The sequence below is a fragment of the Garra rufa genome, chromosome 2 (genome assembly GCF_049309525.1).
Source record: "Garra rufa chromosome 2, GarRuf1.0, whole genome shotgun sequence".
NCBI lineage: Eukaryota > Metazoa > Chordata > Actinopteri > Cypriniformes > Cyprinidae > Garra > Garra rufa.
In genome coordinates, this window is record NC_133362.1 from 11,272,482 (window position 1) to 11,290,009 (window position 17,528).

Consider the following 17,528-nt stretch of genomic DNA (forward strand, 5'->3'; position numbering starts at 1 on the left):
TTCCCGTCCTTCCAGCGTGCGCTAAGCACATGCGGCACTACTGGACCGATCCGCTTGATTTTAAGCACGGCTTGACGGGTTTAGAGGTAAAGGATATGGCGACTCTCGGCATGGGCGACCCCCCCGCTGTTGAGCCGTCAATCGCCAGACACCTCAACCCCGCTCAGGGCGGGCTGCTCGCCCCCCCTAAGCCGGTGCTGCCAAGCAAGATGGACCGTTTTTCCGCCTCTGTTCACCAAGCGGCCTATAAATCGTCGGCCTTGGCAGTCAGAGCGCTAAACGTGTCCTCCCTTCTCTCCGCTTACCAGGCGGAAAATCTAGATGATTTGGGGCAACAGCTGGACAAAGGATCGCCCTCGCCTACCCTATGGAAGGAGATCCTTATGGTTAACGACCTCGTCCTCCGTAACGCTCGCCAGGCTGTCCAAGCCAGCGGGCGCGCCATGGCGCTTTCTGTGGTGGGGGAGCGCGCTCTCTGGCTCAACCTGTCAGGACTCCCCGACAGTGAGAAGAGGCGCATCGCAGGCGCCCCCGTCGAGCCTGGTCAGGCTCTCTTTGGTCCCGCCGTGGCTATGATGCAGCAGCGGTGTGATGATAAGAAGAAGGAGGACGAGGCTTTCAAATTATGCCTTCCGAGGAAGACAGGTGCGTCGCGCCAGTTGCCCACTGCGCGTGTGCCCAACCCTCCTGTTACGGGGCGAACCCCGCATCAGAGTAGGGAGAGACACCGTAACAAACCTCCTCCGCGGCAGAACAATCCTTCCGCCGCAAAACCCTGGGGTAGGCCGTCTTCTGCTGCAGCTGCAGCTGCGGCCGGGAAACCCCCCAACCCCACCCCCTCCGACTCGAAACGCAAGCGGCCTGCCTGATGTTCACCAGCTGGGGCCGGAGAGCCCGTGTTCGCGAGCCGCAAGCTCTATGGACTCTCTACCTGCCCCGGAGCCTTCGTCCAAAAGACAGAGGCTCTCCCATGGAAGGGCTGGCCACCTTCCACAGCCAGAGTGTTCAGTGGCTGTTATGTGTTATCCCCCCACGTTCAGGGGGTCAGTTGTCAGGGAATGTGCACAAGCACTGTCACCACACAGCACTTTCATTGTTCCCCAGACCAAACAAATAAAGGCTTCGGCCCCAGTGTTCCCCAACACACAAAACACAAAGAACACACTGAAAGAAACGAATCTAATAAATTCGTTTCAGCGAGAGAACATCTCTCCGGTTCCCTGCACGCCGTCCCTAGTCTGTCCGCTAGATGGCGCCATTGCATCACATATGAGCGATCCGGGCGTATTAGCAGCCCAAAGCTGCTCTCCGGTTTGTGTGGGGTCTCTAATGAATCAGGTCGCAGCCTGGCGGTCAGTGTCAGCTCCCGAATGGGTGATTCGTACTATAATGAAGGGGTACAGACTTCAGTTTGCCACAAAGCCCCCTCTTTTCAACGGAGTTATCTCTTCTCACACGGAAGAGAGCTCCGCTCACATTCTGAAAGACGAAATCTCCGCTCTTCTCGAGAAGGGGGCGGTGCAAGTGGTACCACAGCACTCAAGCAGTCAGGGGTTTTACTCCCGTTATTTCCTAGTCCCGAAGAAGGACGGTTCTCTCCGCCCTATTCTGGATCTCAGAGTGTTGAACAAACATCTCAGGAAATACAATTTCAGAATGTTGAGCCACTCCTCTCTTTTAAGATCCGTAAATCACACTGCGTTTTTTACAGTGATCGATCTGAAAGATGCCTTTTTCCACATAAGCATCTATCCTCCACACAGAAAATTCCTTCGTTTCGCCTACCAAGGCGTTTGTTACGAGTTCACAGTTCTTCCTTTCGGGCTCTCACTCAGCCCGAGGACGTTCTGTCTGTGTGTGGAGGCAGGACTCGCTCCGCTGAGAGCAGCGGGACTCAGAATCCTGACGTACATAGACGATTGGCTGATTTTAGCCGATTCGAGAGAGGAAGCGATACAAAGCACTGCCCGTGTGCTCGCTCACATCACAGCGCTCGGCTTCAGAGTGAACGTGAGCAAGAGCAATCTCACTCCTTCGCAGAATGTGATTTTTCTGGGGCTGGAGCTGAACTCTATAACAATGCGCGCACGGCTCTCGCAACAGCGCACTCTCTCTCTTCTGAAATGCCTCTCGCTTTTCAGAGAAGGGGCGAGGGTACAGTATCGCACATGTCTCAGACTACAGGGTCTTATGGCTTCGGCTGTCCATGTCCTGCCTTTAGGCCTGCTGAGAATGAGGGCGTTCATGAAGTGGGTTTTATCTCTTCATCTCAGCCCATTACGCGATCTCTGCCGCTCTGTCTCGGTGACGCGCGCTTGCACTGCAGCGCTGCGCCACTGGAGGAATGTGGAGTTTTACGCTCATGGAACTCCCCTCGGGGCAATCATGATGCGCAAAGTTGTGACGACAGATGCCTCCTTAACAGGGTGGGGTGCCACACAGGAGGGCAGAACAGTGAACGGTGTGTGGCCAAACACACTTCACTCAGCCCACATAAATTATTTGGAGCTCCTCACGGTTTGGAAAGCTCTGAATCACTTTCTGCCCCGCCTGCAAGGGCATCACGTGCTGGTGCGTTGCGACAACACCACAGCCGTGGCTTATATCAACCGTCAAGGGGGGATGCGCTCTTCAAAGCTCCATGCTCTAGCTCACAGGCTGTTAGTATGGAGCAGGCGACACTTCCTGTCGTTACGGGCGACTCACGTCCCAGGCGTTCTGAACAGAGGAGCAGACCTTCTATCGAGGGGGAACCCACTCTATGGGGATTGGCGCCTCCACCCTCAGATAGTGGGGCTACTGTGGAGGAGATTCGGTCAGGCGACCGTCGATCTCTTCGCCTCGCACGAAAACGCCCAGTGCCCTATGTTCTTCTCGCTACGGGACGAGGACGCCCCCCTCGGCGTGGACGCACTGGCCCATCCATGGCCCAAAGTGCTTCTCTACGCATTTCCTCCGCTATCGTTAATAGCGCCCACTCTGGCCAGGGTGAAAGAACGGAGCCTGACGCTCATTCTGATAGCACCCAGATGGCCCAAATCTCCATGGCTGGCACAGATAATTCCTCTTCTGTATGCACAGCCGTGGCCACTCCCGCTACGCACAGACCTCCTGTCTCAAGCGAACGGGGAGATCTACCATCCCCACCCAGACAGGGTGGCTCTATGGGCCTGGCCCGTGAGAGGGCGAACTTAAACACGTTGGGGCTCCCCCCACGTGTTGTCGCTACCATTCAGAATGCCAGAGCCTCCTCCACACGCTCTCTTTACAACTGCAAGTGGCGTGTTTTTGAGCAGTGGTGCGATGAGCGCCAGCTGATAGCGTATCAGTGCTCATTCACTGCTATTTTGAGCTTTTTGCAAGACCTTATCGATGGTGGAAGATCTTTTTCCACTATTAAGGTTTACTTGGCGGCTATCGCCGCATGTCATGTTGGGTTCGATGGCACGACAGTGGGGCAACACCCCCTCATTCGTAGATTTATGAAAGGCGCCCGCCGCTCCCTTCCAGTCACTAAAAAAGTGATTCCAGAATGGGACCTCTCCATGGTGCTGGGGGTCTTGTCTCAATACCCTTTTGAACCGCTGGGAGACATTTCTCTTAAGCTTCTGTCTCTTAAGACAGCTCTGCTCCTGGCACTGGCATCAGCCAAACGTGTCAGTGACTTGCATGCACTCTCAGTCCATTCCTCATGCACTAAATTCTCCATCAATGGAGATAAGGTCTTTCTAAGGCCTAACCCAGCCTTTATGCCAAAATGCTTCCCAGCATTTGCGTGTGAGGTGATTCAGCTTTCCGCTTTTCATCCTCCTCCTTTCTCCTCTTCAGAGGATAAGAGGCTGAACGCTTTATGTCCTGTTCGCTCTTTACGGGTTTACATTGACAGGACCAGCGCTTTCAGAAGGAGCGACCAGCTCTTCATTTCTTGGGCCCCCCCTAACACAGGGAATCCCATTTCTAAGCAACGCCTCTCTCATTGGCTTGTGGAAGCCATCTCCTTGGCATATGAATCTAAGGGAGTGCGTCCTCCAGAGGGCCTCAGAGCTCACTCCACTAGAGGCGTGGCAGCCTCCTGGGCTCTGTTTAACGGGGTTTCCTTGCAGGACATTTGTGCCGCTGCAAGCTGGGCCTCACCACATACATTTGTCAGATACTACCGGCTGGATGTCACCCAGACCCCGGTAGCTCATTCTGTTTTAGGTGTGGGTTCTTCGTTGGGTTGCGCCCTCGGACCCTTAACACCTTAGGCTTGAGTGGTCCAACTCAGCTTATTCATGTTTCTAAGCAAGTCATCTGCCCCCCCCCCCCCCCCCCCCCCCCCTCCCACATCTTTATTATGTGTGCATATATTATTATTAATATATCAGCATGAGGTGTGTGGCCTTATTATGTGCATGTTACCACAGTTCATTCTTGCACGGCTGGTATTCATGCTCATTATGGGGGTCTGATCCTTGGTGACGTGTCAAGCACCGCCTCTCCAGGTGACCGTCCTCTGGCTTACAGGGCCTCACTGTGGGTGTATTGGGCAACCGGGGAGCTGTCCATATCTCCCATAGGTGGATCTCGAACACGAGATGATGAAAGAGAACAATAGGTTACTGTCGTAACCCCGGTTCTCTGAAACATCGAGTGGAGAGATCCACCAAGTTTGCCCCGCTTGCTGCGAGAAGCGAATATGCTCACTGAGGAAAGGTAGCGCGTGCATTGGTTTTATTCGCCCGGTAAGGGGTGGTCCCTTACCTGCCAGTGGGCACGCGCTCCTGTCTGTCAAGCCAGACTTGGTGCAATTGGATGCTTCTGCAGAGGTCAGGTACGGATGCCCTTCCCATAGGTGGATCTCTCCACTCGATGTTTCAGAGAACCGGGGTTACGACAGTAACCTATTGTTTCTCACTGCAGGTATTTATAGGACGCTGTCTCTTTAAGGCCAAATGCCCAAACCGAATACTGGCACGCATCTCTTTCTCAGCTGTTTCGGTTCACTGAAGACATAAACGACTGTTAAACAGAATACCAAAACGGGTATTAAGACATGACTTGGTATGTACGTTTCCGTTCAAATAGCAGTTAAAGAGGAATCAATCTGTGTGAATCGCGCCGCGCGCCTCTCTCTCCTCTCTCTCTCTCTGCGCGTGCTCGCGCCAGTTGTGTGCGGCAACGTAAAAACATGTGCTAATTATAAACTTTTACTCTATGATGGTTAAACTTAACAGCTAATCTGCGATTCAAATGCGTGTAGTTGGGCGGAAACCCGCTAAATCTGGCAACACTGAGGCGTTGTCAAGCAAGCGCGTGTCTAGCAACAGAACAGATTTAGAACCTGCACAGGAGATTCTCCTCAAAACGATAAACTTTTCCTTTTCAAAGTGTAAAAAATTTAAGACCCTTGGATTTAGATTTAAGACAAATTAAGACATTTAAAGGCCTTATTTTAGGACAACGGAATTTAAGACTTTTTAAGACTTTTTAAGGATCCGCGGCCACCCTGTATATAACTACAGAAGAGTCAAGTTTAAAAAAGGACAAATATCGAAACTCGTTGGTCATTTTTGAACGTGATGCTATTGGTCTAATAGCCCAGGTGAAAAAAAAATATACTTAAATGCAATTAAAATACACTTAAATACCCGCAAATACATTTTTAGTACATTGTTTTTTTTTAGTGTTAAATAAAAGTTTGATGGTTATACACTATAAATTTACTAATTAAAAGTATGTTTATACTTCAGTAGGACTTTAGTACACTTGACAAAAGTATACTAAATACCAGTAATACTTAAATAATTTTTTAGTGTACTACAATAAAGTACACTACAGAAAAAACATCCAAAAGAGTTTTATTAGTGTGTTTTTCAAAAGTGTGCTTTAAATGCTTTAAACATTAGTTGATTTTTAGTACACTGTTTACATACTAATCTTGAGTTTAAAATAAGTTAATATATAAAAAATCTATTAGTAATGTATTGTAGTAGAAGTACATTTTCCCAAAAGTTGTACTTAAGTACACTTAATATGAATGCATTATTATCACTAACACTTAAATTGATTTTGAGTGTGGTAATTTTAAGTTTACATTAAATTGATTTTATTAAAAATCTATTAGTAATGTATTGTAGTAGAAGTACATTTTCTCAAAAGTTGTACTTAAGTACACTTAATGTGAATGCATTATAATCACTAACACTTAAATTGATTTTGAGTGTGGTAATTTTAAGTTTACATTAAATTGATTTTATTAAAAATCTATTAATAATGTACTGTAGTAGAAGTACATTTTCCCAAAAGTTGTACTTAAGTACACTTAATGTGAATGCATTATTATCACTAACACTTAAATTGATTTTGAGTGTGGTAATTTTAAGTTTACATTAAATTGATTTTATTAAAAATCTATTAATAATGTACTGTAGTAGAAGTACATTTTCCCAAAAGTTGTACTTAAGTACACTTAATGTGAATGCATTATTATCACTAACACTTAAATTGATTTTGAGTGTGGTAATTTTAAGTTTACATTAAATTGATTTTATTAAAAATCTATTAATAATGTACTGTAGTAGAAGTACATTTTCCCAAAAGTTGTACTTAAGTACACTTAATGTGAATGCATTATTATCACTAACACTTAAATTGATTTTGAGTGTGGTAATTTTAAGTTTACATTAAATTGATTTTATTAAAAATCTATTAGTAATGTATTGTAGTAGAAGTACATTTTCTCAAAAGTTGTACTTAAGTACACTTAATATGAATGCATTATTATCACTAACACTTAAATTGATTTTGAGTGTGGTAATTTTAAGTTTACATTAAATTGATTTTATTAAAAATCTATTAGTAATGTATTGTAGTAGAAGTACATTTTCTCAAAAGTTGTACTTAAGTACACTTAATGTGAATGCATTATAATCACTAACACTTAAATTGATTTTGAGTGTGGTAATTTTAAGTTTACATTAAATTGATTTTATTAAAAATCTATTAATAATGTACTGTAGTAGAAGTACATTTTCCCAAAAGTTGTACTTAAGTACACTTAATGTGAATGCATTATTATCACTAACACTTAAATTGATTTTGAGTGTGGTAATTTTAAGTTTACATTAAATTGATTTTATTAAAAATCTATTAGTAATGTATTGTAGTAGAAGTACATTTTCTCAAAAGTTGTACTTAAGTACACTTAATATGAATGCATTATTATCACTAACACTTAAATTGATTTTGAGTGTGGTAATTTTAAGTTTACATTAAATTGATTTTATTAAAAATCTATTAGTAATGTACTGTAGTAGAAGTACATTTTCCCAAAAGTTGTACTTAAGTACACTTAATATAAATGCATTATTAGCACTAACACTTAAACTGATTTTGAGTGTGGTAATTCTCCCAGGTTAAAAAAAAGTGCACTAAAATACACTTTATTTAAGTATACTTAGTACACTTTTCAGTAATGTACTAAAAGTACTCTATTTTCGCACACTAATTTTGTACTTATTGTACTAAAAAATAGTATTAAGTATATGTTAAGATAAACTTAATACCATCTAAGTGTACTCAACTGTGCTATTTTGAGACACCATGAAATTGAACTAAAATGTGCTTTTAACATACTATATCTGTATTTAAAAAAATATATTTAGTTACAACTAGAAATACACTTGAACCCTACTTTTGAACATTTATAAATATATTTATGACTAATTTAAAGTATAGCAATAATATATTAAAAGAATATACAAAGTGTGAAAAAAGTGTGCTAAAATACAATTTAAGTACACTTAGTGCACTTCCCTAATGTACTTAAAGTGCTCTATTTTCGGCCACTAATTTTGTACTCTATATACTAAAAGTTATTCTTAAGTATATGTTAAGATAAACTTAAGATCATCTAAGTGTACTCAACTGTGCTATTTTGAGACACCATGAAGATGAACTAAAATGTGCTTTTTACATACTATCTCAGCATTTCCAAAAAATGTATTTTGTTACCACTTCTAATAGGATTGAAACATATTTCATAAACCTTTAAATATACTAATTATACATAAAAAATAAACTTACTGATTATTTAAAATACATGAATAATATATAACAAATGTATACAAAGCGTATTTATAATGTATTGCCCAGATATTTTTATCAATAAAAAATACACTTGTTGATTATTTAAAATACATAAATATATAACAAATGTATGCAAGGCGTATTTATAATGTATTTCCCACATATTTTTATTACAAAAAATACACTTGTTGATTATTTAAAATACATGAATAATATATAATAAATGTATACAAAGCATATTTATAATGTATTGCCCACATATGTTTAATAATAAAAAATACACTTCTTAATTATTTAAAATACATGAATAATATATGATAAATGTATACAAAGTGTATGTCACGCCCTTGGACTGTTTGTCTTGGTTTTTCCCAGTGTTGCCCCCATTGGACTGTCTGTTTGGTTTCTCCCATGCCCTTTTTTGGTCTTCCTGCTCATTAGTGTGATCCCCTCCACCTGTTGTTGTAATTATCTCCCCTTTATAAGTTTGTTTGATTTCCTTGTTTCTTTGTCCGGCTACAAGCGTTACACCTATGTTCCTTCGTTGTGTGCACGTCTTCTCCCGCCATTCCTGTCTATTGTTACTCTGCCTGAGGATTTATTGAAGACTTTTTATTGAAGACGTTATTTTTTGCTTTCCTACACGTTTCGTGACAACGTATTTATAATGTATTGCCCATACATTTTTATTCATTATAATACACTTATTAATTAATTAAAATATATCAATTATATATAATAAATTTATTCAAAGCGTAATTATAATGTCTTGCCCACATATTTTTATTAATAAAAAATACATTATAAATACGCTATGTATACATTTATTATATATTATTCATGTATTTTAAATAATCATCAAGTGTATTTTTTATTAATAAAAATATTTGGGCAATACATTATAAATACGCTTTGTATACATTTGTCATATATTATTCATGTATTTTAAATAATCATCAAGTGTATTTTTTATTAATAAAAATATTTGGGCAATACATTATAAATACGCTTTGTATACATTTGTCATATATTATTCATGTATTTTAAATAATCAACAAATGTATTTTTTATTAATGAATATATGTGGCCAATACATTATAAATACGCTTTGTATACATTTTTTATATATTATTCATGTATTTTAAATAATTAATAAGTGTATTTTTTATTAATAAAAAACATGTGGGCAATACATTATAAATACGCCTTGTATACATTTGTTATATATTATTATTGTATTTTAAATAATCAGTAAGTTTATTTTTTATGTATAATTAGTATATTTAAAGGTTTATGAAATATGTTTCAAATGTATTATAAGTGGTAACAAAATACATTTTTGGAAATGCTGAGATAGTATGTTAAAAGCACGTTTTAGTTCATCTTCATGGTGTCTCAAAATAGCACAGTTGAGTACACTTAGATGATCTTAAGTTTATCTTAAGGAGTACTTAAGAATAACTTTTAGTATATTAAGTACAAAATCAGTGCCCGAAAATAGAGCACTTTAAGTACATTAGGGAAGTGCACTAAGTGTACTTAAATTGTATTTTAGCACACATTTTTCACACTTTGTATATTCTTTTAATATATTATTGCTATACTTTAAATTAGTCATAAATATATTTATAAATGTTCAAAAGTAGGGTTCAAGTGTATTTCTAGTTGTAACTAAATATATATTTTTAAATACAGATATAGTATGTTAAAAGCACATTTTAGTTCAATTTCATGGTGTCTCAAATAGCACAGTTGAGTACACTTAGATGGTATTAAGTTTATCTTAACATATACTTAATACTATTTTTTAGTACAATAAGTACAAAATTAGTGTGCGAAAATAGAGCACTTTTAGTACATTACTGAAAAGTGTACTAAGTATACTTAAAGTGTATTTTAGCACACTTTTTTCACATTTTGAATATTCTTTTAATATATTACTATTATACTTTAAATTAGTCTTAAATATATTTATAAATGTTTAAAAATAGGGTTCAAGTGTATTTCTAGTTTTAACTAAATATATTTTTTAAAATACAGATATAGTATGTTAAAAGCACATTTTAGTTCAATTTCAGGGTGTCTCAAAATAGCACAGTTGAGTACACTTAGATGGTATTAAGTTTATCTTAACATATACTTAATACTATCTTTTAGTACATTAAGTACAAAATTAGTGTGCGAAAATAGAGCACTTTTAGTACATTACTGAAAAGTGTACTAAGTATACTTAAATAAAGTGCATTTTAGTGCACTTTTTTTTTTACCTGGGATGCCAAGTCTGTTCAGTCTTTTCAAGTCAAGTCAAGTCATTGTTTGGATTATCATTTTTTTGTTGGGATTTCTGGATTACTTCACTGTTTCATTAAACTGCACTTGGGTTCATCATCACATCTCATCGTTCAGTGGACTACTTGTTACAGAATACGTGACCCAAACATGAACCCAACAGTTGCTCTCCTTGGACTACGTCAAGAGAATCATTCGATTGAGGATTTTGTGGCAGAATTTTGTGACCTGTGCTACCAGGTAGAATTTAATGATGTTGCACTAAAGGACTTTTTCCGTTTTGGACTATCTAATGCTATTTCTCATTTACTGCCACGGCACACACCGCACTGGACTCTTGAACAATATATTGATTTCGCACTTCGTTTGAGTGGTTCCTCGTTTACTGTGGGGATTGTGGATGAAGAACCCTGCCACCACACAGTACCCACAACACAACAGTGCTTTCACGTCCCCACCGTCATGTCTGGTATTGTTCACGTCACGTCTGCCAAGCCACAGCCAGCTCACATCATGTCTGCTGCTTCAGGGCCTGCTCACGCCAAGCCTGCCACTCCAGGGCCTGCTCACGCCATGCCTGCCACCATCCCAGAGTCTGCACCCAAAATGGCTGCCATCCCAGAGTCACGCCATACCTCGCCTGATCTGCCAGAGCCACACCATGCCTCACCTTATCCTTCAGAGCCTCGTCATGTCATGATTGCAAGTGTGATGGACCCACCAATGATGTCAGTGAGAGCTGCTGGCATCCCGGTGGTCCCTGTACCCAATAGCCCGGCGGGTCTCCCTCTATCCACTCCGCTGCCTGTGATGGCCATCGCCATTTTGAGTGTGTGGGCTGCACACTGTGCTACAGAGGCCTCGTCTGTCCACGAGTCTACTCCAGAGGCCTCGTTTGACCATGAGTCTGCTGCGCCAGTGCCTCCAGAGCTGGCAGCACCAGCTGCAGAACCTTCCAAGGAGGTGGCGATCACGGCAGAACCTCCCAAGGGCGTGACACACTTTTATGAACCTCACGCTCTGCCTGCTCCGCCAAGGCTTCCTGCTCTGCCTGCTCTGCCAAGGCTTCCTGCTCTGCCAAGGCTTCCTGCTCCGCCAAGGCTTCCTGCTCTGCCAAGGCTTCCTGCTCCGCCAAGGCTTCCTGCTCTGCCTGCTCCGCCAACGCTTCCTGCTCCGCCATGGCTTCCTGCTCTGCCTGCACCGCCAAGGCTTCACGCTCTGCCTGCTCCGCCAAGGCTTCCTGCTCTGCCTGCTCCGCCAAGGCTTCACGCTCTGCCTGCTCCGCCAAGGCTTCACGCTCTGCCTGCTCCGCCAAGGCTTCCTGCTCTGCCAAGGCTTCCTGCTCTGCCTGTTCCGCCAAGGCTTCCTGCACCGCCAAGGCTTCACGCTCTGCCTGCACCGCCAAGACTTCACCAAACAACACACAGCCAAGGTCCGGGGTCAGTGGCGGTTCTAGACAAATTTGACTAGGGGGGCCAAGAAGGGGCCAGTGTTTAACCAGAGGGGCACATTAAAAAATGACAACAAGTGATATTTAAAGATTATAAACTTTATTTTACTTTACAATCATACAAACATTTTAGGGATGCTCATATTGACCGTTCACTGTTAACCGACAGTAAGAATTTTAACCGATTTTTACTATAAGTTAAACGGTTTAATTTTTTTTTACGTTTGCTGCATGGTGAAAGAAAAAAAATGTTTACTCACGGGCGCGTGTCGACATGTGCAGTGCGGCTGTTTAGACATATTTTGATGAGTAAGCACCTGCTTTACCTTCTCTTAGTTTGTGTAACTGATGTATAGCCTATGTGCTGCACGATAGCAATGGCGATGTTGCGTTATCAGAGAGTGAATCTGTGAATAAATGAATTCAAATTCTGAATTAATTATAGTCTTAAAAGTGCGCGCTCCCCTTACAATCACTGGAAAGCTGTCACTCATACATTACTGTAGTTCATCGCAATCTCTCAAAGTTAATAAAAGGTAATAAAATCACATTTACACAATACAATTAATCTCTTATTTACATCATGTCTACACTTTCTTTGTTTTAATGAGAGAGTTCTCAGAGGTGTAGAATTTCAGCAGAACTGAACCGGCACTTGATCATGAACTAACAATGAACAGCTGTATATTTTTATTAACTAACGTTAACAAAGATTTTACAAAGCCATTTGCAAACTTGATTTAATTATCAGTGTGAAAAGCAAAAGTAACACGGTTATGTGCAAGAACAACAAGTCACTCACGAAATGAAATTGTTTTGCTTACCTTCGACTCTTGCAACAGGAGAAATAAATCGTAGCTCCAATTGTTGCTGCAGTGTTTGTGTGCGCCGCTCTAATTTAGCCATGTAAGTAGAACGATGCGTCGCATTAGTTCCTCGTGTGTAAAACCATAATTAATTAATTTTTTTATTTGGTCAGTACGGGGGCCACAGGGGTGGCCAAGGATATGTCTACAGGGGCACGGGCCTCCCTTGGCCTCCGTGTAGAACCGCCACTGTCCGGGGTGAATCATCTGACAAAGGAAGAGAGAATGCGGAGAGTATATGTAGGCTGAGATCATGAGCAGCACCTGGTGTGGGACTGATTGGCAGCTGCGCTGACGAGCATGACGTACAACACTCACAAACACACAGATCACGAGACATGAGAACACAGCGGATGTGTGTACCGTGACATCCAACATTTGCATTGCTAAATCATTGGTAACGTCAGCACATCTGTAAAACAAGGCAAGCCACTAAAGGGACACGGCTAGCTTAATGCTAGCGCTAGCCTGTTACATGGCAATACATATGATTTCACTTACCACATAAACAGAGAGATGATTGCGCTGATGATGGGGAATGATGGAGAAATAACTGCTCTGATGATGGCGAATGATTTACAGATCTTGAGAATCACAGACAAGCAGCTGAACTTCTGTGGTCAGAAGCACTCCCTCTGCATGATAACGTTACACAGAGCACATGCATCACAGTAATCAGTACTAAAATGTACACGACTCAAAACGGCAGATTCAACAAACCGCATATTGAAAGCGGCGAGAGCTCCTAATTATATATATATTAGGGCCGGGACTTTAACGCGTTAATTTAGATTAATTAATTACACAAAAATAACGCGTTAATTTTTTAACGCATTTTAATCGCAATACGTTTTGCACCGCGGAACGTTTCTCACTAGATGAGATTTGGCGGACCGATTATACTGGAGCACAAACTAGCGTTCAGACAAGCCAAAGACGTCCGTCCTAAATAGTATTGTATGTCCCAAATCGTAGTATGTTTAAAAAGTATTCCAAAGATTCCCGGATGGTCTACTACTTAACGATCAATGGACACTCTTAACTGCTTATATTGCCCGCAACACACTGCGCCGTGAACGAGGATTCGATTAGAACTACAAACACGCATAAAAAGTGTTAAAAAACTACAAACATGGAGGATATACGCGACCAACGGACAGGTAGAGAAAGGGGTTTGAGTGATAAATGATCAGTGTGTAACCTGATAAAAACTATTTTTTAAATGTTATCCGCGTTATATTCCATGTGCAGCAACATTTATAATGATTGGTTTGGTCATTAAAGTTTAAATGCATAATTAAGCAAACACAAGAGCAGAGTTCTCGGAAGGAAAGACTCGTTAAAGAACGTGCTTCTTGCTACACTTTTAATGGCAATATTGTACTGGTCTGTTGGACTTGGTTGAACAAAAATAAACAATATTTTGTTGCTTAAGCTTATGTATTCAGTCATTATTCAATGGTATACTAAAAATCCATGTAAAAATCTTAATTCTCACTGTTCTCAGGTCAAATATTTACATGCGATTAAAATGCCAATTTCGATTAATTAATTACAAAGCCTCTAATTAATTAGATTAAAATTTTTAATCGAGTCCCGTCCCTAATATATATATTTGTATCCATGTGTGAGCTATTGAGACGAGCAGTTCTGTGAAACAGCCAATCAGAGCAGGGCTCATTAATATTCATGAAACTTCCAAATAAGGCAATAACAGAGCATTTCATTCTAGGGACAAATTCTAGGGTTGTAAATGGACCTGTAAAACCATTTCTGGATATTTTTTGCCCTTTCCTATGACATATACCTTCTATGTAGATATCAGAGAACAATTTAAAATATTCTCTCAATGCATTCTATGGCACCTTTAAGAAGTGTGGAGGAGCCTCCTCTATTATGCTGTGCCTTTTTTTCTTCTTTTTTACTGTACACAATTACTTTAACTGCATTTCCTTTGTACATATATTTTTTCTCTCTTTATGTCTATCACTTTATTTGCTTATTTTAAAAAAAGTGAAGTGTGGTGGAGCTACATGAAAGGATCTCTGGTTTTATGGTTGTTTAGTTTGGTGCAGTTCTGATCACTTTATCACTGTCTGATTCACTCTAACATCACAGAAACTTATTCTTTACAATCACATCACACAGTCTGTACAAACTAAAGCTTTATGGTTTGCCGCACCTAGTGATTGTAAAACTTCACAAAATGAAATGAAGATACTTTATGAAGTTTGGTGTCAATGTGTACTTTTAAATCTTTGATCTGTGACCTATTATAGGAAGAATCAAAATACAAATGTTATTGTAATACCGTTGCAACCTTTGTGGGTACTCATCCTGGCCGAGGTGCTTAAAATCTTAAAAGAGATTTTAAATATTAGTATTCTCATCTAATTTTTTTAACTTAAGAACAATACAAAAATGTAAATGTGCATTATATAAATGAAATCGTCTTGACTACTTTAAGTAAAAACACCAAGGATCAGTATTGATTAATTAATGTGTTTATTGCCAATATATTTAATCTTATTCTTATCAAACAACCACACAATCACAGCCCAGAACAGTAGACAAAGTGCACTGTCAAGTGCAGACCATAGTGTTAATACACAGAAGTCATAACTTTGTTTTTGCTGAGTTTATTTCATTAATATTGGGTATCAATTGATGTCAAATAAAACCAACTAAACTTCCAGAGCAAGTTGTTGTGCCTTCTCTGAGCTATTTTCTCATGTTTCTTCTTTCAATATAAAAAACAAAAAAACAAAAAAAAAAACGAATAGACGAATGATACACGGATTAGTCTACCACAAATGTGTTCTATATTTGTTGCCTATTCTATCTACTTTTCTTTGTATTTATATAACTATTATTATTTATTATTGTAAAAAATAATAATAGCACTTACAAGCTATGGCTTTTTTGTTGGTTTGATTGATTCTGTTGTCATTTTTTTTAAGTTGCTTTGGATAAAAGTGTCCGCTAAATGACTAATTGTAAATATAAATGCTTCTAAGCAAAGGAGATGGTCAGATGAAGCCTCAAGATAATGTATAAAAAAGACGAATGATGCAAATAAAAGAAAGGGTCATGAAGGTGGACAATCAGATTTGGCTCACATTCAGCAGTGGTGTCAACGTTAACTTAGATGTGCATATATGAATCAATAAAAAAATTAAACAAAATGTCTTTTTCAAGTGTGAATCCTCATGTGGACGTTAAGGTTTTGTTTGTGAATGAAATTGTTTCCACACTGTTGGCAGCTGAACTAGCTCTTTCCACTGTGAGTTCTCATATGGCGTTTAAGGTTGCTTTTATGTGCAAAACTTTGTCCACACTGTGAGCAAATAAAAGGCTTTTCTCCAGTGTGAATTCTCATGTGGACTTCAAGGTTTCCTTTTTGAGTAAAACCTTTTCCACACTGATTACAGATAAAATGTGTTTCTCCGGTGTGAATCCTCATGTGGACTTTAAGGTTTCGTTTTTGAATGAAATTCTTTCCACACTGTTGGCAGGTGAACAAATTCTCCCCACTGTGAATGCTCATGTGGCAATTGAGGTTGTTTTTCTGTGTAAAACTCTGTTCACATTGAGAGCAAGTGTAAGGCTTTTCTCCAGTGTGACTCCTTATGTGGACATCAAGGTTTCCTTTTTGAGTGAAACTTTTTCCACACTGTTTACAGAAAAATCGTCTCTCTCCAGTGTGAGTTCTCAAGTGTGAGTTAAGGTTGCTTGTATGTGTAAAACTCTGTCCACATTGAGAGCAAGTATAAGGCTTTTCTCCAGTGTGAGTTCTCGAATGGACTACAAGGGTTCCTTTTTGAGCGAAACTCTTTCCACACTGTTGGCAGATGTAGGGCTTCTCTCCAGTGTGAACACTTATGTGGACCTTAAGATATCGTTTTCGACTAAAACTCTTTCCACAGTGATGGCAGGTAAAAATCCTGTTAGATTTTATCTTCTTTTCTCTATTTTTTAAATGATCTTTCTCATTCTGCTCTTTCTCTTCCATATCCTTCAGCTCTTGACTCTCCTCAATCAGGTCTAGAAAAAACAAAACAAATGCAAAAGCAGTTTAAATGGCACAAAGAAACTGACATCAAAACCAAGATAAGGCAGTCAACAAATTTATTGCTTAGTAATGACGTGAAAACATGCACGACAGCATACTTTGCACACAGTTTCGTTGTCGATGTTTTAAATCTGCCTTTGAAGTGTCCCGCTCTGTGCAGCACGCAGTGTCATGTCTCTAAACCAGTGATTCTCAACTCCAGTCCTCGAGGCCCACTGCTCTGCACATTTGGTATGTTTCTGAATCTTTCAGTTTAGGTCATGGATCTTTCTCCTAATGAACTGATGACCTGAATCAGGTGTGTTAAATGAGGGAGACATACAAAATGTGCAGAGGAGTGGGCCCCGAGGACTGGAGTTGAGAACCACTGCTCTAAACCACTGCTGGAACAGAAAAAAAACTATCGGTATGGATTTTTGCCAATAAACAATAGTTTTGTCAGTGGACTATTGGTGCTGATTAATCAGCAAAACCAAAACATCGGTCGACTTCTACTTGTAACCCTTACTCAAGGGTTATTCTCTCTTGCACAAGGAGAGTACTTCTTAAGATAAACTTAGAATCACACTCATAAACTGTGGTTTTTATGGGACACCGTGAATATGAACTAAAATGTGCTTTTAATTAAAAAGGGCTTAAGTGTCCTAATGAATGAAAGATGGGCTCAAGTGTACTATAAGCGTTAACTAAATACTTTTTTTTTTTTTTAAATATAGAGAAAGTATGTTAAAAGCACATTTTAGTTTATATTCATGGTGTCCCAATATAGCACAGCTGTGCT

General features: G+C 39.9%; 2 protein-coding genes across 2 annotated transcripts in view; one reads left to right on the forward strand and one right to left on the reverse strand.

Moving 5' to 3' along the window:
* Positions 1-904: 904 nt before the first annotated feature.
* Positions 905-4,283, forward strand: LOC141326157 (uncharacterized). The gene has a single exon (XM_073834867.1). It carries the CDS (start codon positions 1,059-1,061, stop codon positions 4,245-4,247), a length of 3,189 nt encoding a protein of 1,062 aa, XP_073690968.1. The 5' UTR covers positions 905-1,058; the 3' UTR covers positions 4,248-4,283.
* Positions 4,284-15,163: 10,880 nt separating this feature from the next.
* Positions 15,164-17,528, reverse strand: part of LOC141325849 (uncharacterized) — a 41,268-nt gene continuing 38,903 nt past the window's right edge. Inside the window, exon 4 of the mRNA XM_073834577.1 lies at positions 15,164-16,719. Within this exon, the coding sequence (XP_073690678.1) occupies positions 15,944-16,719 (776 nt within the window). The 3' untranslated portion in view covers positions 15,164-15,943. The remainder of the gene's footprint in view (positions 16,720-17,528) is intronic.